Below are 20,092 nucleotides of genomic sequence, written 5' to 3' on the forward strand. Positions count from 1 at the left end.
ATACCGTCCATTATTTTGAAAACTACTTTTTTTGAAACTGTCCTTTCGAAAACATTGAAATTTTTTTGTTCCTAATTCATGTTGTTTAATGACTATTTTATCTGTTTATTTTTTTATGCATAATTCCATTGTAACTTATCCAGTAAATTCATTCATCCTTGATATACATACCTCTGGAAACCCATGTGGTGAACTCAACATCAGTTGACGTTTTGATAATCAGTCAATATGAATCCGTTTTTTGGCGGAAGGTCTTCAGCGTTAATGTTAGCACTGACTTTGGGAGTTTGTTCGTCTGTATGTAATTAATTATAAACGTTTTATAGTTCTACGGTCTTAGGAAATGAATTTATGAATCTGTAGATTTTTGCTTAAAAAGGAGAGAAATCTAACTTGGTAATATTAGTTGTATATAATGCAACCCGTATTGAAGGAACAAAGGTAAGAAAACAAAGTATTCAGTTTGGATTATTAACGATTCGCATTCGTAGGGAATATCAAAATTCACGAGACTTAACTCTAGAAAATGAGAAAAAAGAAGAAAATATGCGCAATTGATTCTTTAATCGGCCTTCTGAATGTCAATTCATCTTCAAACGACAGTTACTTGCAGATGTATTTTCTGGCTGCACATGCTAGAGCGAATACGATTGAAAATGCACATATTTTTGTGTTTATATACGTCGTTATCGACCTTGATATTAAATTTATAACTAATCAAGCCCTATCCTTTTTAAAAAAGTAAATATAAATACATAGATGCTTATAAGCAAGCCGCAACGCTTTGCATGGATTGATTTCAATGAACAAAGACATAAAAACGAAAAAGAATTGACAAAAACCGACAGGCAACATAGAAATAGAATTGTAACCACAACCAAAAAAACCAAAGCTATTTAAAACCTTTTAAGCCTTCTAGGGAGATAGAATATAAGCTCCCTTCAAATAATTCGCTAAAGCTGTTTTCCAGTGTTTCAGTCGTCGTATAAAGGAGGGGCCTTGAAGGTAGTAGTGAAGATGAGGAAGTAAACGCTCAAATGCTTTTTGTTTATTAAAAGGAACAGGGACTAGCTCACCAAAAGATTCCAGTTCTTCTTTCAACTCATCTTCGGTCCAACTGGATTGCTTGGAGATGGCAGGATGAGAAAACAAAGAATCATTCAGAATTTCAAGTTGTGCAGGAGTCCATTCGGAAACAGCATCCATATAAAATAACTTTGCAGTACGAAGAAGGTCATGACGAGAGTTGTACGACACGCTTGAAATTAAGCTATCTTCTTTACGATAGGTTACCAACCACGTCAAAAGATCTTCGGAGGACCATCCATCTAAAACATTTGAAGGAGAGAACGTCCTTGGGGTGAAGCGCTCATTATATACCTCTCTCAATAAATCCTCACGAGGAGATAGAACAGAAACGGGAATACCCCTTTCTCTTAAAAAATCAATAAGGCGACCATCGGACCATAGATGAATGATTTCTTTCATATAAGAAGCGGGCAGTTCTTTCGTTTCATCCCTTGAGCTTAGCGGATTTTCTCTCCCTTCTGGCATCGCAGAACAGTAGCGTTTAGCAAGGATAGTCAAGTCCTCACGTGATGCACCCAAAGGAATACGTACATTCTTTTCATCCAACAAGCTAAGCAGTAAATGAGTAGACCAAGATTCAAATTCACCGTTGGTAAGTTCGGTGCTTTCCAAAAATGCCTGAAAAACCGTTTCAAGCAATTGCTCCCTGGTACCAGGTTCAGGAACTTCGAAATTATGTTTTATTAGCCATTCGGAGAGCTCAGAATTCGACCAAGCATCAAAGATCCATACACCCAATTCAGGAATTTTACTCAATGATTCGCGCAATTCGTCTAAATTACTCTCATGGGGATAGTATTTTTCTTTCAAATTAGAAATGAATTGCAAAGGAGACTTCCAAGGTCCTAACGTTGACTCTGGGGCTTGCGCGTCCAAGGACTTTACTCCATGGCTTTTCAGAAAATCATCGAGCTTGCGTTGAGGCCAGGAATCAGATGTAGGCTTGTAGGGCGTTTCAACGTAAATGGTTCTCTGAACAACTTCTGTTTTCGTATTATGGACACTAGGCATTGTTGTTTGTCTCAAGTCCCTTATTTCACCAAAACCTTCCTGTATTAGTATGAATGATTCAACAAAAGTACATACTCTGTACTACAAAAAACCTAAAAGACACCACCAAGACTGCCAATTTAAACAAGAATTGAATATACATATTTAAACAGTTGTTGGTACTTCTTAAAATTGCCAGGATGTAATTGAATAGGTAAGCTGGCAGAGTCAAACTAAGCGTGACGTAACCATAAACAAGTCAAGGAAAAGAAATCAAATAAATGTATATACAAAGAAAAAAGTAAAAAGAAGGAAAAAGGAGAGAAACAAATCTCATTCTATTTAGTATCTGGCAAAATCTAAGTAAGATGGTACAAACGACTCTAGAAAGTAAAAATAATATGTGTAATCACTAAGTTGGTATCCAAAATTGTTTAAGATGCCGTCAAATTCGTGCAATCCCTGTTTATAAAGGTTAAGCTCAGTGGTACTTTGTACCCTTCTATCTGCTTGAGCGTTCTAAAATGCGATGGAGGCTCCCAAACATCACTTTAGTAGATAACTGTTATTTTTTAACTAAGGAATACAGAATGATAGAGCCGAGTACAGTTTCGTGCTCCAGCGAACACCACTGTAGAAGATGGTCCATGAAGGCTTTCTCATTTTCATGGCGTTTTTTGTAGGAAATAAATAGTTTGGTTTGCTTGCACATCAAACATTTCAGAGCCGTTTCCAATGCCGAAAAACTAGACTCGTTGTACATAACGTCGGACATGAGAATATAATCCCATTTTTTTTGAAGGCTAGGAGTTATCTGGGATGACCATAGAAACACATCAGTAGATATATTATTGTGTAGGAGATGTTTATTTTTAGCAATGTTTGGTTCTAAGACACCGAGGGCTTCTTCCAAGTCAGTCATACAGATAGATGCATTTGGATACTTTGATGCTACAGAGATGCCTAGAATTCCACATCCAGCTCCAAGTTCCAACACCTGTAAATTTTTGTTTTTTGGAAAGGTCCATTCTGGTTCTTGTCCAATCATCTTTTCAGATAAAACAATCCCTGCGTCCCATATGTGTTTTGCGATGCTCTCTCCCATTTGTTCCATAAAGCATAAACCCAATGGCTCCCACTGGTTATGCTCTAAATATCGCCAAACATACTTCGGTCCTTCATTTATATGTAATGAGAAGGAGTCACTCCAAACAGGCAGTATTCTATGAGATTCATGTGAAGAAACATTAGGAGTAATCGTCTGCGGAAGAATGATTAACTGAAGTTTGTTTGAGGTAGCTGGAATTGTAAGGGAAATAGTCGATGCAACTTCGTAGCCCTTCCAGATGATACATTCACTTATTAAAGGAGTAGGTTTGCCTTTGGAGACATCTACAACCACGGCCTGCAGTCGACAATGTTGTGGATAAAAATATTCTCCAAGGTCTGTAGTTAGAGTGAAGACCGCCTTAATAGTTCCCGTTTTCGATCCTTTTGCATATACAGGCTGAACCTTTAAGAGTCGTATATGATAATAATCTACCATTAAGAAATATTTCATAGCCTTATTGTTTCAAAGAACAATGGAATATAATAAAGATCAAGTTTACAAGTTTTACTCTTCTTTCAATACATGAGTGTGCTTTCTAGTTGAGCGAGTAGTACGTACTGAAGAAGTAGCAACGGCAGAATTCTCATTTAATCACCAATTCATTATTTCTTTTTTTTATTATACATTCAAGTATTTGTTCATTTTGCATAGATTTTTCATCTACACAATGCTGCATATAGGGAATTTTTTCTTTGTGTGTTATATGAGAGGTACGCGTTGGTAATCCACAATCGTCGCGTCTCAAGAATCGTTCTTCTGCAATTCCTATTCAACCACCATGGTAAAGTCAATGCCAAACATTCTGGTGGACTCTATACAAGAATGGGAGTCCTACATGGAAAACTTGGATGATGAATGTGCTACCTTTGGGAGGGTTGCTAGAATGCACCCAGAAAGCAATATGGAGGAACCAGAAAACTTTGCAAAGGATGCATTTCATTATTTTGATGAAGAAAACGAACACCTTAGTCGACGAAAAATTATTTTGCTCCGTGCTAAACGGAGACTTTGTCAACAGGATCTCCGTTGGAAGCATTCTAAAGATTCGGAGAACCAGTGTTTGGAGAAACTAACGGGAGTATTAAAAAATCATGTTGAGCGGATGCTTAAATTCTGTAGGATGATCTGCGAAAAACTGTCCGAGACGTTTGAAATTGCCATGAAAGTCGCAAAAGAGTTTCAAGACTGCAAGCCTTCTCAAGCATGGTTCTATGTATTTCAATTAAAGTATCTAAGAAAACAGAAAAACCATCAAATCCTACCTTTTGTCTCTGAATGGATAATCATGATACAACAGTACATTGACTTGTTAAACGAATTTGCCTTGGTTCAACAAAGAGTATTGAAACTTTAACTTTACGATAAAACTACATCTTACTTACGAATTGTTTTTAGTTTGTACATATGTACGAGCAACTCCATTTGAAACTAGTAATTACCTATAAACATTGCTTAAGAAAGTCTCTCATCTATTTGTAAATAGATAGTTGAGCTATAGAGCTTTTTTTTATAAATAGAATTCTTTTCTAGAAGGAAAAACGAAGCTGATAAACGCCGAAATTATCATTTCTTAATTCATCATTTTTCATTTTTTTGCTTATAACGTACGAACTTCATATTGTAAAACCATACAATGAGGTAGCAACCTGACTTCACAATGTTATTTTTAAGAAAACACACTAAGTGGGGCAATCCAAGAATTCCATGTGGGGTCACAGGAACTACACTTCAACCAAGGGGTTCTTGCGTAGTAGTGTCTTCAGTTGTATAAGTTTCATCCTAAACCAAACTCTTTTGTTCAATTAATTAAAGCATAAAAAGCTTTTTAATCACGAAAAACCAAAGAAAGAAAGAAAACAACAAGCATGTTCAGTTGCTTTGGACGCAAGAAGAGATCGATTTACCGAAAAATTGTGATTCTGGGTGATGGTAAGAGCATCGGTGCATATTGAACCACCGCACGAGAAACGTGAAGATGGCTAATCTCTCTAGGTGCTGCTGGAAAAACTAGTCTTTTAAATGTGTTTACGAAGGGCTACTTCCCTCAAGTATATGAACCTACTATGTAAGTTTCGTTGTAAGAAGGAAATTCCAAAGGAAACCCATCCATTGATTCCTCCCCAGGTTGAATTTGCTTTTCTTTGTTTTAAAGATCACTCTTTCTTCGGCGAGTATCCAGATTTGTCGTGGTGTGTTCAGCAATCAATCAGAAATTCCCTTGCGATGCTACTTCAACCTTACCATTCATGCTCTTGATCCTTGCTTCTAACAAAGTATTAGATTTGAAAACTATATTCACGATATATTTGTGGACGGAAATAGCATAGAACTTTCCTTATGGGATACAGCTGGTCAAGAAGAGTATGATCAATTACGCTCGTTATCATACTCTGACACGCATGTCATTATGATTTGTTTTGCTGTTGACTCGCCGGACTCTTTGGAAAATGTCATCTCAAAATGGTTGCCGGAAGTTGCTAGTAATTGTCCGTCAGTAAAGCTTGTTTTAGTTGCTTTAAAATGTGATTTGCGCGGTGCAGATGACGACCAACCAAACTCCACCAGAATTATAGGCTACGAAGAGGGTCTTGCAGCAGCAAAAAAGATCAATGCTGTTCGCTACCTCGAATGTAGCGCAAAACTGAACAGAGGCGTCAACGAGGCATTCACAGAAGCAGCACGGGTAGCTTTGGCTGCTCAACCACGAAGTGCAAAAGACAATGCTGATAATTTTCATAACACTGGTTGTATTATCTGCTAAGTTTGGTCACTGGAAGGCATTTTTCTAATGTACTATATTATAATTCGTCCCTCCCTTTACATACTTGTTTTAAATAACTGTATAGAATCCTTTTCGTTCCCTTTTACAGGCTAGAATTTTTAGCTTCCCCCTGTTAGTTGCCATATTTCCCTTTCTTGTCATCTCCAAAAAAAGTTTTTTTATAGGACATTCGACTTGCTGCTATCCGCCTTTCACTCTTTTATTATTTTCAATATCTTATATTGACACAGTACATGGCTTTTTTCTGCGTTTTGGCCATTCTATTGCATTTTCCTTGACTGAAGTAGGCATATATGCTCTGTCACCAAACCAACAAGCTATAGTATATAGCGTTGCCTCGCTGTTATCATACTTCCGGGTTTTTATGAACTTCACTCCTTTTTCTACGATTCGTGTTTATTTCTTTTTTTATTGTCGATATGGGATTTATTTAATTAAAGTTGTTAATTTCTTCATATCATTGTAAAATACATCTCATTCCTTCTTCGATAATTTTACATTATTTTCCAGGTTCTCGATAAGTTTGTAAATAGCTTGAAGTTCAACAAATGAGGAACCTTCAAAATATCTTAGTATAGTTATATATAACCACTGCATACTGTGTGTAACTAAAAATTATGGTTTCTTTTTCCTTCTCCTATTCCGATTAAAGATCCCAATCGTCTTCATCATCAACAGCACGGCGACTATACTGCAATCAAACATGTTAATATTCAGCAAGAGGGTTTCAAAACGGTGATTTGCATAAAGCATCATCCAATGAAAACGTGAGTACATACAACAATCTTAGTTTCTCTTTGTTTTGATAATTGACCAGAGATCTTTTCTAGAAGCTCGATTAACTCGGATTCAGAAATCTTCTGTAGGACTTGTCCACTTCTAGCCATTCGAATTAATAGTTCCTCAACGGCTAAGAAAGAAGTTAGAATCTTCAAGATTAAAGAAAACAAAATAGAGAAAAAGTATGCTTGACGTACCTTGGGCACGATCAGGTTTTACCAGAGCAATTCGACGGAGTCTGTCTCTAGCAGAGTGTTCCAAGATTTGGGTAAGCTGTAAGGTCATTAATAATCAATGCTTCATTAAGTGATATTAAGCATACCATATTCTGACGAAGCTCATCTTGAGCATCTTTTTGTTGATTTTGATCTGTAGGAGCGTTTCCGGGTCTAATTGCATGTTAATCAACAGTGACACAAGCAAAGTCAAAAAATGAAAAAAAGCACTGAAAGGACTAAGCCTTTTATAAAGTATACTTTGACTAACGAATGCATCGGCTTAGAAAGTTGACATTCATTTTAGTCAGTACTTCATAACCTCTTTTCACTGAAATAGTTTACTTACCCGGAAGGTTGTTGTTGGCCCTTTAGTTGAGCAAGACGAGCTTGACGGATAGCTTGTAATTCTTCATCCATATTAAAGAACTAAGATACGGTTCTTGAAATTTCAAAATTTTTCTTGATCCTTGGTGGAACAAATCGAAAGACGAGACGCGTAAATTCCCTACCAACTGTACGCTTTTGAATTCTTTAAAAGCAACTTAAAAATAAGAAAGGACTAAGGAACTTACAATGCTTCTTCAAAGCTCAATAAAACAGCTTGTTACAAGACGCGAGAACTATATAAACGAACAAATAACGCCTTGCAACATTGCACATTACGTTGAAATTGCAAATGCTATCGAATCATCACTAAATGAGAACTTGAAATAGGAGGCTCATTTGGTTAAGTTATTAAATTAACCTTGGTAAATTTCTCTATAGACGAGATTCTTTCTATTCGTGATGCGTATAAAGCTTTCCTTGGGAATCGGTTTATATTTTTTTGAATCCATCGTCTTAAGTGTTTTTAAACGAAATATTTAGCACTTCCCCTTTAAGTTTCGCTAAGCTTACTTATGGCATAATTTTTCATTGTGATAATCTCTCGTTAATTACTTTACAGAGGTGCAGCATAGGTTATTAAGAAATGGATTCAAAGGACAGACGATGACACATGGAAATTTCTCATTTCCTTGTGACAGACTTTATGCAACGTTGAGTCAGTAAGTGTAAACAATTGAAAAGAATAAAAGTTCCGCATGGGATATTAGAAATTTAGGTGCTGCTAAACGCCAAAGACAAGTGATTAGGCGATTTTATCACAACGTAAAAGCCTAGTAGTCTATATGCCTGATGTGTCGGTTGAGTCGACTGATCCTTTCAGCTCACTGGAAACGAATATATGGAATGATAATGAGAAAGTAATAAAGGACGAAGAAAGAGCCATGTCTCAAGAAGAAATACTGTCACACAAACTGCTGGTTGCAATTGAAAAACAAGCAGCATTAGACGAACGATGCGCTGATGAAATCCATAAAAACGAAGTGTTAGAAGAACGAATTCGAGAGTTAGAAGGGAAGCTTTTGCACCAGGAAAAAACTAGACAGCCCTTGAATGAATTTGAAGGTGTAGAAGAGAAACTACGGCAAACGGAGGCAAAATACCAAAGCGCAGAGTCAGAACGAGATCGCGTGCAAAGTGAGATTGAAGAGTTGACTAGCTCTTTATTTGAAGAAGCGAATCGAATGGTCGCTGATGCTAGGAAAGAAACCCTCGTTTATCAGAGACGCGCTTCTCAATTCCAAAAACAGCTGGCTGATACCGAAACACTCTTAATAAATGCTCAATCCCAGCTGGTGGAGCTAAAATCTGTCATGCAGAATATGTCCGATTCCTATGAACAGACGATTCATTCTCCCATGCGGCCCGGGTCTTCTGCTCATGACTCGGCTTCTGTTGTTAGTGTAGGTTCTTCTACAGCTGCTTTAGAAGAAACCTTGAATCCTCCTCGAAATAGCCCTGGACATGTAAAATCGGCTTCTTTTGAAAGCCCTAGGACACCAGGTAATTCCAATTATGCGTATCCGGCTGCTCGCCGGCATTTCGAGCCGGTGCAAGATCAAAGAGCTGCTACTAGTCTAGGTCTTCATAACCCTTCTCATGTTCATCGTGTACGGACGCTTGTCGAGGATAGGTCTAGCAGTGCCTCTCCTCCTGCTACCCCAGTCGTTGTCACAGATTCACCGCCTCCTTCTGCTAACAGTGTGACGCCTATGAATCCTGCTTTATGGACTATCAGTCAGTCAAACTTATCTCAAGCAATGAATTCCAGCAATCCATCATTTTCCGAATTTTATGCTTTATTAACGTATTCCTCGAAATCGGTCCAATCAAGAACTACTTTAAACCGTACATCTTCCTCCTCGTCATTGAAAAATACCGTTGTACTACCTCGTTCTGTGACTACGCCAGCTAATGTAAAACCGTTGTCTTCGTCACCGTCTCAGTCAACTTTCCTGCCACCCGCTTCACGATCTCTTCGAGAATTTGCTTTTTTTAAACGATGCGTTGAAGAGGACATTGATCCGACCTTGCGCTTAGATCACGCAGTAGGCCTTTCCTGGCTGGCACGCCGCTCGATATATGCTGCTATTATGGATGCTTCTTTAATTATTAATCCTGTGCCTTCATCGTTATCACAGGCTTTCTCTCCATGTTCCCTTTGCGGAGATAATCGGGAAAGCAGCCTTCGCTCTTTTGAATTTCGATCTCGTCCAGACGGTACGTCCTATGCCTGCTGTAATTATTGTGTCGCTAGACTACGTAGCGTTTGTGGATTTATATGCTTTTTATACCAGGTTGCCAAAGGCGTATGGGATTCATGCTCTGTTGAGAAAACTTGGACAGAGTGTATTCATAAGCGTGAAGCTATGTTTTATTCACGGGCCGGATTAGCAAAAGAACTTGGAGGTTGATTCCTTTTGTCCTTTGCTGTTATTTCAAACGCTCCCTTTTGAATCTAAGGCTTTAGTAAATACGGACATTATTATATTTATTGATACTTTAGAGAGTGCCGTTAATCTAACGTCCTATGAAGTTACGCTTGACATTAACACGAGAAAAGAAAAAAGTAAAAAAAAGAAGGGGAGCGTTCAATGATACTGTAAATATGGACCTATTTATGAGCTATTCTTCTGTTCTATTTAATTTTAAACAATACTAATATATAGTTATCTTACAGCAAATAAGTATCATCATTTTTTTTCTTAATCTCTCAATAAAAAAAGAGTTCAGCATTTGCAAGTCTTAATAAACGAAAACGTACAAATGTATTTGATATGTTAATTGTATTATACTGTGATTGATCTTAGGACCGAATATCCTTGCATGCTATGGGAGCAAAGAATGGATGTCAATAAAGAAGAATAAAATTAAAAGTAAAGCCAGAATATAAAGGAAATATTGTAAAGTTTCTAAAACATAGAACTTGGACAAGGCTATCCTTCATAGGAAGTATCGTCTATATACTCCCGAATTGGTTCCACTCATCTATCCTCTACTCCCCCCCTCTTCACTTATAAAGTATTGTTGAACAAACATGGCATTCTTTGGACTACGAGCTTATCCTACACCTATTTTAAAGCCAATGTATCCTTTCTTTTTAGGAGGTAAGTTAAAGAAGCAGGGACGAAGTGAATTGGGTTGGAGACTAACAATTTTAGGTGCTGTCATTTTTTACGGAACATACAAACTTCGTAATACTCTTCTTGCCGGTAAGAATATTTGTTAAAAATAGAAGAAAACGTTCAGAAATGCTGACTTTAAGCAGCGGAAGAAAAGAAGGATGAGAAACCTGCTTCTGGTCATTAATGAATGCACCTTTCTCTCTGTGCTCTTTTGTCTCCGACAATGAAGAGAAATCATCGTTGAATTGATTAACGATAACTATAAGTTGAAATAACAACCCAATGTATTTCTCTTTCTTTACCATATTCGTATACGCGCTTGCTCCATAAAGGATTCCTGAATCTGTGTTTCGTTCTGTGTAAGTGTGTAATGGTATGTAGAAAGTAATAATGATTTCATTCTATACGAAGAAAAGAAACCGCTACAAGCTATCAAAGCGACTTTTGACGAGAGAGTAAACCGGAATTCGATAAAAAGCTTCCGTTCGCATACACAAATACCACCAAATCTTTCAGCTAAACACTTCCATTAGACTTATACACATGTGAGCCTCATCTCCTTGAAGAAACAAAAAGCTTCTGGGGAAGCTTTTTGTTTCTGCAACGTTGGTTCATCTGGTGCATAAACAAAAATTTGTCAACGACCACACAATCAACCAACTTTTATTACAAATAAACCCACAGCATCCGAGAAGTTTTCTCGCAGATTTAGTTCATCAAGCAAAACCCATTTGGAACTTTTGGTTGTTCATACCATACCATACCATACCATACCAGTATACCCTGAGTTTCATGAAGTACAACCAGAAACACCTTTAGTAAAGAAGTACAATTCAGACAATAAATATATGTCTTTTATTCCATTCTTACATGCAAAAATTTTAGAAAGCTTCTTCTAGTTTACTGATTTGTGATCTACTTTTGTTACCTTTTTAAGGATTGTCTTGGGTTAAAGGGCTCCCATCTCGTTTCGAAATACCAAAAGTCATGAAAAAAAAAAAGAATCTACTAGACTATGCAACCCATATTAAAGTATAGATAAATATTGCAAACATACTGTATTGGACCCTTGTTTTTTTTTTTTCAAACAGGATTCTTGCAGAAACGATTTCTTCTACTACGACATCTGAGACAAACTTTTATATACTGTACTTTTTTGCTATGTACCCTATGTAAATAATTTATTTCTGATGATATGAATGTAAGTAAAGTAAGTAATCTTCGCATAGGTCGCTTATCTATTAATGCTATGCACTTCCATACACGCAAATTGCAAAGCCACGCTGGAATTCGGTATTATGATTATTATTTGAATTCTTTATGATGCGATTTTACCTACTACCGTCTACGGATGAAGAAAACAAAGCAAGAAAAAATGTCAGTAGTTGATATAAAAATTGGAAATAAATATAGAATTGGAAGGAAAATTGGGTCAGGGTCTTTTGGGCAAATTTACTTGGGACTGAATGTTGTTAACGGAGAGCAAGTTGCAGTAAAGCTTGAGCCTTTAAAGTCCCGGCATCATCAATTGGAATATGAGTAAGTGTATAAAATTAAAAAGAAATTCCAAATTAATGGCTTTCTTTTTTTCCTTTTTTTCTGCTTCCTCAATAGAGTAAACATATATTCACTGGTTTCCCCTTTAGAGTATAGGATGGGGTTCAGTGAAATATCTTTATTTTTTTGTTAAGCTTTTCATATATGACATGAAATTTCAGGATGGTTTTATTAACATATCGAAAGATTTCGAGTATATAGTATCCTGAAAGGCAACATTGGAATTCCCATGATTCGCTGGTTCGGTATAGTAAACAATTATAACGCTATGGTTATGGACTTGTTAGGGCCTTCTCTAGAAGACTTGTTTTGCTATTGTGGAAGAAAATTTTCCTTAAAAACGGTTGTTCTATTAGCAGACCAGTTAATTAGCCGTATCGAATATGTGCATCAAAAGTCATTTCTCCATAGAGACATCAAACCAGATAATTTTCTCCTGAAAAAACACAGCAACGTTATAACGATGATTGATTTCGGATTGGCCAAGAAATACAGAGATTTCAAAACTTACGTTCATATTCCCTACCGAGATAATAAAAACCTTACGGGTACAGCCAGATATGCAAGTATTAATACACATATAGGGATTGAACAGTCGAGGCGCGACGATTTGGAATCTTTAGGATATGTGTTGCTATATTTTTGTCGGGGAAGCTTACCCTGGCAGGGCTTGCAAGCGGATACGAAAGAACAAAAGTATCAGAAGATTCGCGATACAAAAATTAATACTCCTTTGGAAGTATTATGTAAAGGCCTTCCTGAAGAGTTTATTTCTTATATGTACTACACGAGACAACTTTCTTTTACCGAAAAACCTGACTATAATTATTTAAGAAGGTTATTTCGAAATCTGCTTATACGAAAGGGATATCAGTATGATTATGTTTTTGACTGGATGATACTAAAATACCAAAAGCGTGCCGCAGCTGCAGCCGCGGCCTCTGCCACTGCTAATAAGACTCCTAACACATATGGAAACCTTAGTGCCTTACCGTCTCCAGCAGTGTCTCCTCCTCCTGCTGCCATTGCACCTCAATTGACACCTAGCCTGAAGAATTCACCTGGCCGTATACCCACTGATCGATTGCCAAAAACGCCTCAATCTTATTCAACCAATGTCGTCCAATGTACTTCTCCCTCTCCCCTTCCTTGTCAGCTCCGTCCAACCTCCCAAAGTAATGATTTCAACATCATCCAACCCTCTTTTCAGGCTAATTACACTCCACACATAAGAAACCCCTTGAATGATGACCATGCTTCTTAATTTTATACCTGCCAGTCATCTCTCTTGAAGAAAAAAAAAAAAGAAAATGGATTATTCTCTTTTTCATCCTTTGTTTCTTTTCCATAACTTCAAATATTTTTTTTTTTNTTTTTGCGCTAACGACCGCCCCTCCTACTAATTTATCGCTTCTTGATCTACATAAAGTAGAACTGGCATAATACTTTCCATAGGTTTTATCTGACCGATATGAAGTTTTGTTGAAAGAATCGCCGCATGTGGCTTTTCTCACTTTTCATCTTTTCTTTTTCTTTGTTACGAGAAACATCCTTTTTTATTCATCAGCACTTGCTTGGTTTCGCATTTCGTTTAATTTCTGCTTCTGTATTAACCACAGACACTGTTTAGCACTTTTGTGCTTTAATTTTGTCGTTTTTTGCGTTCCATTCCATATCTTTGAAATTAATATGCATCATCTAATTTGGCGGCGTATTTAAGCATTCGTTTTCCTTTCGCAACTTTTCATATTGCACGAGCCTGGCCAGACCCTATCAATAAGCGTGTAGGAGTTACATTCTTGTTGGGTATATTGAAACCTTGATGGAAGATAATTATTCAATCCTAGTAAAATGGTTTCAATCATATTTGAATAATTAACTAGTTGCTCTATTTAATTCACTTTAAGTAACAGGTAGACGCTTTTATCTCTATGCTAACATGTATCGATAACTGTTTTTCTTGTAATGGATTCTATTTTACATGCTTCTTTTGTTTTTGTTTTTTGTTTATTTGTTGATGCCTTTTTTCAGTAGATGTATAGAAACATTTTCTCTTAACCAAATTAGTCGTCACTTGCCTGTTACTTGACATCTGTAGGTCAACTAGCTCTCTTGGCATGCTCGTATGTTGTGAATAAACCAATTTTCTTAGGCAAGAGTAACCTGATTAAACCATATAGTTTTGTTGAAAGAAAGTGATTGGAAAAAATTCAATATATAGGATCCAATGGCTGCAAGGTATGTGGAATAAAGGTGAAACAAGCTTACATAAAGATTTGGTAGAAGAAAAGATCGCAATGGGGAAGTTTTGCCCTTGTATGAAACACGATCTTCGGCGCATATGGACGATTTGGAAGGCATCAATGAAGATCGAATTGCAAACTTAACGGGAAAAGTACAGTCTCTGAAATCGGTGAGTAGAACTGAATAAAGGAACAACGAAAATTCATAATGAATATGAAGCTAACAGAATAAGTTGACGATGAATATTGGTACAGAGATTACTTCGTCAACGAAACTAATGGATACTATGAATGAATCATACTTTACGACAAAAAACGTACTGAAAGGCACAATGGGCCGATTGAATAAGGTTTCCAAGAGTAGTGGTATTTCCATATGGACTTGGCTAGTTTTCTTTTGTATAGTGGCATTGGTGTTCGTCTTGGTTCGATATTAGGGCTGTGGCCGTGGTATCGGTACCGTAAACGTATTCAATGGAAATATTTGGCTACTTTTATTGAATGAAGGGCTGGTCCCTTATACACTTGTTATTCTCGGATACATTATTATTATATTAAATTGAAGCATTTCGTTTTCTTGAAGATCTACGCTTCCCACCAGGTTGGTATGGATATACTTATGAGTGATTGAGCAGCATCGTGAACAATAATTGATGACATCTTATTTTAAGACTGTAAATATTCTCAATTTTATTCTTCGTTTTTCTTTCTGAAGTCCCAAAGACTGGATATCGATTTTGTCGGTGCTTATATTTTCTTGTCACTGTCTAGTGTTAATTTAAAACTAGAAAGCAAGGTTCTGAATATGTACTCATTGGGCTCATTTTACAATCATTTGGAAATAAATAGGTCGGCTTTTATGAATGAAATGAAATCCATCTTTCTGATAACTAGCTCAGCTTAACATCATATACAAGCATAAATATTCGATCACATTTGAAATTTATTTCTTAATAGTATCTTATATTTTTATGAAAACTCCTAACATTTTCACGGTAATAAAAACATTACCACTTAGCGTTTATATGACCTTCGTTTCCTGTCACTACTGTTTGCCTTGTAGCCATACTAAGACCTTGAAAGGAGGGTGTCTTTGTCAAATAACTTTACGAAAGGAAGCTTTTGCTTGATTTCGTATTTTAATTGAAAATATATAGCGTTTTCGTTCATGCTTTATTCAATAGGCACATTAATTTATTAAGATGCTAGCTATTCGAATCCTGCTCTTTCTGTCCGCAGTCATCTTTATCAATTCTAGGAGATCTGCTAAAAGCAAACGAATTATTATTCTCGTTTTGGGAAGAATTGATCAAAGTCCGCGTATGCAATATCATGCGCTGAGCTTTGCAAAACAAGGATGGAAAGTCGATTTAGTTGGGTACCAAGGTAGGTAAATAGTTGATATATGCTTTATTAAGCAAAGGAAAACTACATCATGTTTCTTAACAACGATTGATTGCATATTTCTCTATAAAATTATTCGTACATTCTCTAACCTATTTCGTGTAGACAAGAAAGGACCAGGCTTGTTTCAGAATCATCCAAATATACAAAGCTATGCTATTCCAACTCTTCCTGGAAGCCTTACTTTTCGATCGCGCTTATCCTTCTTACTGGTTGCGCCGGTAAAAATACTTCACCAATTATTGTCGATCCTTTTTATCTTATTTAAAATAAAGCAGGCATCCTATTTCCTTGTCCAAAATCCTCCCTCAATCCCTACATTTTTATTGGGACACGTCCTTTATCTGTTACGCGGGACCCGCTTTGTCATTGACTGGCATAATTTTGGATATACCATTCTTGCCCTCAAATTAGGAAAAGAGCACCCCTTTGTAAAGCTTTTGCGCATATATGAGCGTGTACTTGCCAAAGGTGCCTTTCTTCATATAACTGTTTCCTATAGCATGCAGCAAGTATTGTTGGAATGGGGAATTCGGTAAGGGTTAAATATATATAGGCGAAATTCGCATAGATTTAACTAACAGTTAGACCTTGTCATGTTTGTTACGACCGTCCACCAGCTCACTTTCAGCCTGTACAAGATGCAACTCGAAAGTCAAATTTGCATGTAATTCCTGAAGAGTTTAACCCCGAAAAGGAAAAGCTTTTAGTTACTTCCACATCTTGGACCCCTGATGAGAATATTTATGCCCTCTGGGATGCTCTTAAAATGTACAACGAAACACGAAACGCCGTACCTCTTCTCGTTCTCGTTACTGGTAAAGGGCCAGGAAAACCCGATTTTGTAAAGCACCTGCAAAAGAATCCTCTTGGCAAAGTTCGATTTTGTTTGCCTTGGTTTAGTTCCGAAGACTATCCTCGAGCCATCGCATGTGCAGATTTTGGAGTTTCTCTTCACCAAAGTTCTAGCGGTCATGACTTACCTATGAAAGTGGTAGACTTATTTGGCTGTGGTGTCCCCGTGGTTGCGTGGAATTTTCCTGCTATTTCTGAGCTGGTTCATGATCACAAAAACGGATTTATTGCTAATGATTCCAACGAGCTATTCAAAAAAATTGAGGTATGTGAAGAGAACTGAGCAGTAAATTTTAGGAAAGTTACTTGTAGCTGAATCATCTTCGTTTTATTCAATGTTTCTAACCTTCATAATAGTTGCTTTGTTCTGACGAGCATGTACTTCAATCTGTACGACAAGGTGCTTTTGAAGAATCTAAGAATCGTTGGGATGATGAATGGAACAAAAAGATTCCTCGTTTGTTCACTATAGACTCCTAATAGTTCTCCATCTACTAATGATACAAAAAAGCTTGTCCCAATTCTTACTATACAAATTTATTTAATGTAAGCTTCCTTGTTTATATTTTCGGTGAAGTTCGGTGACTTAAACCTACATTTACCGAGTTCGCCGAAGAACTTCCACCAAATTTTCTTGAGGTGGGTACCATCTTCGCGCCTTAATTGCCTTGTCGGTACCTCCAATTACCCTTTCCTTCTTTAATCGGCTACTAAGGGGAATCAAGCATTGTAAATTTACAAATTGATTAAAGATTAAAGTTGTTCTAAGGATGTCGGCGGACGAAAGAAACATTGTCAAAGTTTTTCGAGCTTGGAAAACAGCTCATCAGTTGGTTCATGATAGGGTAAGATACTATAGAAAAATGCCTTATTATGTAGCTTGCTAACTTTAGTAAAAGGGATACGGCGTCTCTCAAGCAGAACTTGATCTCACATTAGACCAATTCAAGGCAATGCACTGTGGCATGGGCCGCAACTTAGAGTAAGTATCTTCCTGCTCTCTTATATAGAAAAGGACTATGTAGTCATTTCTTTAAGAAGTGATGCTTGAATTCCGATAATATCCTAACACTTGTGTTTAGTCGTTCTACTTTAAGTTTTTATGCCAAACCTCCGGCTGATTCTGACAAAGGCACCATTTATGTTGAATTTGCGAAGGAGCCATCGGTAGGCATTAAGGAAATGCGTACTTTCGTCCATACACTGGGGGATCATAATCACAAGACCGGCATTTTAATCTACGCTAATTCTATGACACCAAGCGCTGCCAAAATTATCTCGACTGTTACTGGACAATTTACGATTGAAACATTCCAAGAGAGTGACCTGATTGTTAACATCACCCATCATGAGCTCGTACCGAAACACATTCTACTTACTCCGGATGAGAAAAAAGAGCTTTTAGAACGTTATAAGCTTAGAGAAACTCAGTTGCCTCGTATCCAATTAGCTGATCCCGTGGCAAGATATCTTGGCTTGAAGCGTGGTCAGGTTGTAAAGATTGTGCGAAAGAGTGAAACTAGTGGAAGATACAACAGTTACCGTATATGTGCCTAATCTAAAGGATTGTGTTTAATAGATTCTTAATATCTCTATTTCCCTCGCTATGCTAACGTTCTGGTTTGAGGGCAAAGAATGTCATTAACAGGGAATTCTTAGTCACTATTTTCGTTCCTTGATTAAAAAAAGAAAAAGAAAGAAAATAAGTTATAAAGTCAATTGACTACAATTTTTGCTTTTTTTCTTAAAAACAAAAAAGAAGGTATTATCGAATTTTGACCATTGTCAGAAAGAGGTTATTTTCTATATCTATATATATTTGAAATTTTAGATTAGGAGGTTCTGTTTATATTCTCTCTTTTGACTTCGTCTTTATGAGGTTTAAATTTTAATAAAAGGTTAAATGGGTTTATAATCTTACTGTGTAAGTCGTAATTTTTCGACTGTTTCTAGTTCGTGATCATGAAGTATAAAAATGTACACGCATCTATGTTGGAGAGCATGAGTACTAAATGATATATTCGATTATAGTATCCAAGAGAGAATTTAATTGGAAGAATTAAGACATGACTTTTCATAACTAGCATTAAGATATAGGGGCATTAAAAGCAGCTGTTATCTTCATTTTTCATCATCAGGAAATAACCAAAGGGCGCAGTCCACACAATTTGGTAAGTGAGTGCAAGTAGGTACCTCATCATAACTATCAATCACATCGTTCAAGACACTTTGCATACGGTGGTGCGTTAAGGAAATATGCCAACCTTTATCTTTGGCAACATCGTATATACATTCCTGGCCCGTATGACAAACAGACTCCATAGCATATCCGCCAGCCCAACATAAAGAAGTGGGTCCGGTGCATTTACCCAAGTAAATTGGATCAGCAGTATGACCAATATGCCAAATAAGACTTTCCTCATCAGGAAGCCCAGGAGGCATAGGAAGATGGAGACGACGAGCAGCCATACGTTCACCTGGAGCTTCGAACGTGACGGTAGGAATACCAAAAGATAAGCCCATCAATGAAGCGGTGGCACCTCCTAAAGAATGACCAGTTAACCAAACTTGTGCATTGGGATATAGTTCCTTCACTTTATAGTATATATCGAGAGAAGCGGAGTAGTACCGATTGCCGGATTGCACTTCGTCCTCTAAGCACGTTTGACTACAAGTGTAGGTGCTTCTGTAACAGTCGCACACAGTTGTCCATGCCCAACTTACTCGCGCACAGCAGCAAGAAAATAGCAAGTTATCATTGACACGATCCTTTTGAGACGTTCCCCGACCAATACCGTATATAGAAGTACCCTTCATGGCAATAATTATAGTAGAATTATCGTTATTGGAAAATACATGGCCACGGAGCCCATCTTCATCCCAACCAAATCCTTCTGGAGGTGTTATATTCCAGTCCGGACCAATGTCAAGCCAATCACCATCAAATGGAATTTTTTGATATGCATTGAAGCTCATCTTTCCGAGAGAGTAAATCGTTGCCTTATCCGTAGTATCTGGTAAAACAATTTTGCGCTCCGCCCATAAATCCACATGGGATTGTTCAGTATGCAAACCGCGCATGGAGCTTTCTCGATAGTGATTCAATGCTTCACGAGACTGATTTTTCAGAGTCATTGATTTGGAATTCTTCATTTTCAGCCGAAAAACATCATTGCTATTTTCATAAACATCTTTCTTGTGTATATCTAAACGATACTGTTGATTATACTGTTCGTTTAATCCATGATGAAATACGTGTCGCAATTGCACATTAACAAAATCGTCTGAAGGCAGCAGTCTTTGTACCCATTTGTCTGAAATCCGAAATGAGTTACAAACTTGGAAAATTATGGATATGATAGTAATCCACAGAACAAAAGATAAATGCGGCATTGATTACCGTTTTGAGGTAAGATAAGAAAAAAAAAGTAAATACGAATTCTCTTTTTTTCTTAAATTAAAATTACTATCTTTAAATTATTTAACTAATGGCACAATAGCTTTGTTTGAATTCGCATACTTGGCAAAGAGAGTGTTGTGTTTTCGGTACCTTT

At 37.0% G+C, this 20,092-nt stretch overlaps 13 protein-coding genes across 13 annotated transcripts; 9 read left to right on the forward strand and 4 right to left on the reverse strand.

The window, feature by feature from the left end:
* Positions 1–228: 228 nt before the first annotated feature.
* Positions 229–558, forward strand: SPOG_00675 (uncharacterized protein; the record flags this gene model as incomplete). The annotated part of the gene is made up of 2 exons (XM_013168850.1): positions 229–297; positions 463–558. 2 exons carry the CDS (start codon positions 229–231, stop codon positions 556–558), a joined length of 165 nt encoding a protein of 54 aa, XP_013024304.1.
* A 69-nt stretch (positions 559–627) lies between these two features.
* On the reverse strand, positions 628–2,269 carry SPOG_00674 (LEA domain-containing protein). Its single transcript, XM_013168849.1, has 2 exons — positions 2,176–2,269; positions 628–2,135 (listed from the first exon to the last, which is right to left on the reverse strand). Exons 1-2 carry the CDS (start codon positions 2,240–2,242, stop codon positions 916–918), a joined length of 1,287 nt encoding a protein of 428 aa, XP_013024303.1. The 5' UTR covers positions 2,243–2,269; the 3' UTR covers positions 628–915.
* Positions 2,270–2,390: 121 nt separating this feature from the next.
* Positions 2,391–4,486, reverse strand: SPOG_00673 (methyltransferase). The gene has a single exon (XM_013168848.1). The coding sequence runs from the start codon at positions 3,638–3,640 to the stop codon at positions 2,645–2,647; it is 996 nt and encodes a 331-aa protein (XP_013024302.1). The 5' UTR covers positions 3,641–4,486; the 3' UTR covers positions 2,391–2,644.
* SPOG_00672 (meiotically upregulated Mug22) lies at positions 3,797–4,629 on the forward strand. The gene has a single exon (XM_013168847.1). It carries the CDS (start codon positions 3,969–3,971, stop codon positions 4,542–4,544), a length of 576 nt encoding a protein of 191 aa, XP_013024301.1. The 5' UTR covers positions 3,797–3,968; the 3' UTR covers positions 4,545–4,629.
* Positions 4,630–4,927: 298 nt separating this feature from the next.
* On the forward strand, positions 4,928–6,426 carry SPOG_00671 (rho family GTPase Rho3). The gene is made up of 3 exons (XM_013168846.1): positions 4,928–5,119; positions 5,183–5,255; positions 5,471–6,426. The coding sequence occupies exons 1-3, from the start codon at positions 5,056–5,058 to the stop codon at positions 5,949–5,951; spliced, it is 618 nt and encodes a 205-aa protein (XP_013024300.1). The 5' UTR covers positions 4,928–5,055; the 3' UTR covers positions 5,952–6,426.
* Positions 6,351–7,573, reverse strand: SPOG_00670 (DNA-binding TFAR19-like protein). The gene is made up of 5 exons (XM_013168845.1): positions 7,317–7,573; positions 7,075–7,141; positions 6,950–7,025; positions 6,752–6,882; positions 6,351–6,663 (listed from the first exon to the last, which is right to left on the reverse strand). Exons 1-5 carry the CDS (start codon positions 7,385–7,387, stop codon positions 6,619–6,621), a joined length of 390 nt encoding a protein of 129 aa, XP_013024299.1. The 5' UTR covers positions 7,388–7,573; the 3' UTR covers positions 6,351–6,618.
* A 379-nt stretch (positions 7,574–7,952) lies between these two features.
* SPOG_00669 (guanyl-nucleotide exchange factor Sec2) lies at positions 7,953–10,050 on the forward strand. Its single transcript, XM_013168844.1, has one exon. The coding sequence runs from the start codon at positions 8,140–8,142 to the stop codon at positions 9,766–9,768; it is 1,629 nt and encodes a 542-aa protein (XP_013024298.1). The 5' UTR covers positions 7,953–8,139; the 3' UTR covers positions 9,769–10,050.
* Positions 10,051–10,331: 281 nt separating this feature from the next.
* SPOG_00668 (F0-ATPase subunit J) lies at positions 10,332–10,848 on the forward strand. Its single transcript, XM_013168843.1, has 3 exons — positions 10,332–10,461; positions 10,516–10,566; positions 10,623–10,848. The coding sequence occupies exons 1-3, from the start codon at positions 10,392–10,394 to the stop codon at positions 10,661–10,663; spliced, it is 162 nt and encodes a 53-aa protein (XP_013024297.1). The 5' UTR covers positions 10,332–10,391; the 3' UTR covers positions 10,664–10,848.
* A 977-nt stretch (positions 10,849–11,825) lies between these two features.
* On the forward strand, positions 11,826–14,073 carry SPOG_00667 (CK1/CK1/CK1-D protein kinase Hhp2). Its single transcript, XM_013168842.1, has 2 exons — positions 11,826–12,018; positions 12,223–14,073. The coding sequence occupies exons 1-2, from the start codon at positions 11,831–11,833 to the stop codon at positions 13,298–13,300; spliced, it is 1,266 nt and encodes a 421-aa protein (XP_013024296.1). The 5' UTR covers positions 11,826–11,830; the 3' UTR covers positions 13,301–14,073.
* A 26-nt stretch (positions 14,074–14,099) lies between these two features.
* SPOG_00666 (SNARE Bet1) lies at positions 14,100–15,309 on the forward strand. The gene is made up of 3 exons (XM_013168841.1): positions 14,100–14,274; positions 14,311–14,449; positions 14,513–15,309. Exons 1-3 carry the CDS (start codon positions 14,264–14,266, stop codon positions 14,714–14,716), a joined length of 354 nt encoding a protein of 117 aa, XP_013024295.1. The 5' UTR covers positions 14,100–14,263; the 3' UTR covers positions 14,717–15,309.
* Positions 15,310–17,206, forward strand: SPOG_00665 (mannosyltransferase complex subunit Alg1). Its single transcript, XM_013168840.1, has 4 exons — positions 15,310–15,665; positions 15,789–16,218; positions 16,272–16,803; positions 16,896–17,206. Exons 1-4 carry the CDS (start codon positions 15,482–15,484, stop codon positions 17,016–17,018), a joined length of 1,269 nt encoding a protein of 422 aa, XP_013024294.1. The 5' UTR covers positions 15,310–15,481; the 3' UTR covers positions 17,019–17,206.
* Positions 17,137–18,448, forward strand: SPOG_00664 (DNA-directed RNA polymerase I). The gene is made up of 3 exons (XM_013168839.1): positions 17,137–17,383; positions 17,438–17,520; positions 17,621–18,448. Exons 1-3 carry the CDS (start codon positions 17,309–17,311, stop codon positions 18,093–18,095), a joined length of 633 nt encoding a protein of 210 aa, XP_013024293.1. The 5' UTR covers positions 17,137–17,308; the 3' UTR covers positions 18,096–18,448.
* Positions 18,449–18,483: 35 nt separating this feature from the next.
* On the reverse strand, positions 18,484–20,081 carry SPOG_00663 (autophagy associated lipase Atg15). Its single transcript, XM_013168838.1, has one exon. The coding sequence runs from the start codon at positions 19,929–19,931 to the stop codon at positions 18,660–18,662; it is 1,272 nt and encodes a 423-aa protein (XP_013024292.1). The 5' UTR covers positions 19,932–20,081; the 3' UTR covers positions 18,484–18,659.
* Positions 20,082–20,092: the final 11 nt, after the last annotated feature.

This window comes from Schizosaccharomyces cryophilus (genome assembly GCF_000004155.1).
Source record: "Schizosaccharomyces cryophilus OY26 unplaced genomic scaffold supercont4.5, whole genome shotgun sequence".
In the NCBI taxonomy this organism is placed as follows: domain Eukaryota; kingdom Fungi; phylum Ascomycota; class Schizosaccharomycetes; order Schizosaccharomycetales; family Schizosaccharomycetaceae; genus Schizosaccharomyces; species Schizosaccharomyces cryophilus.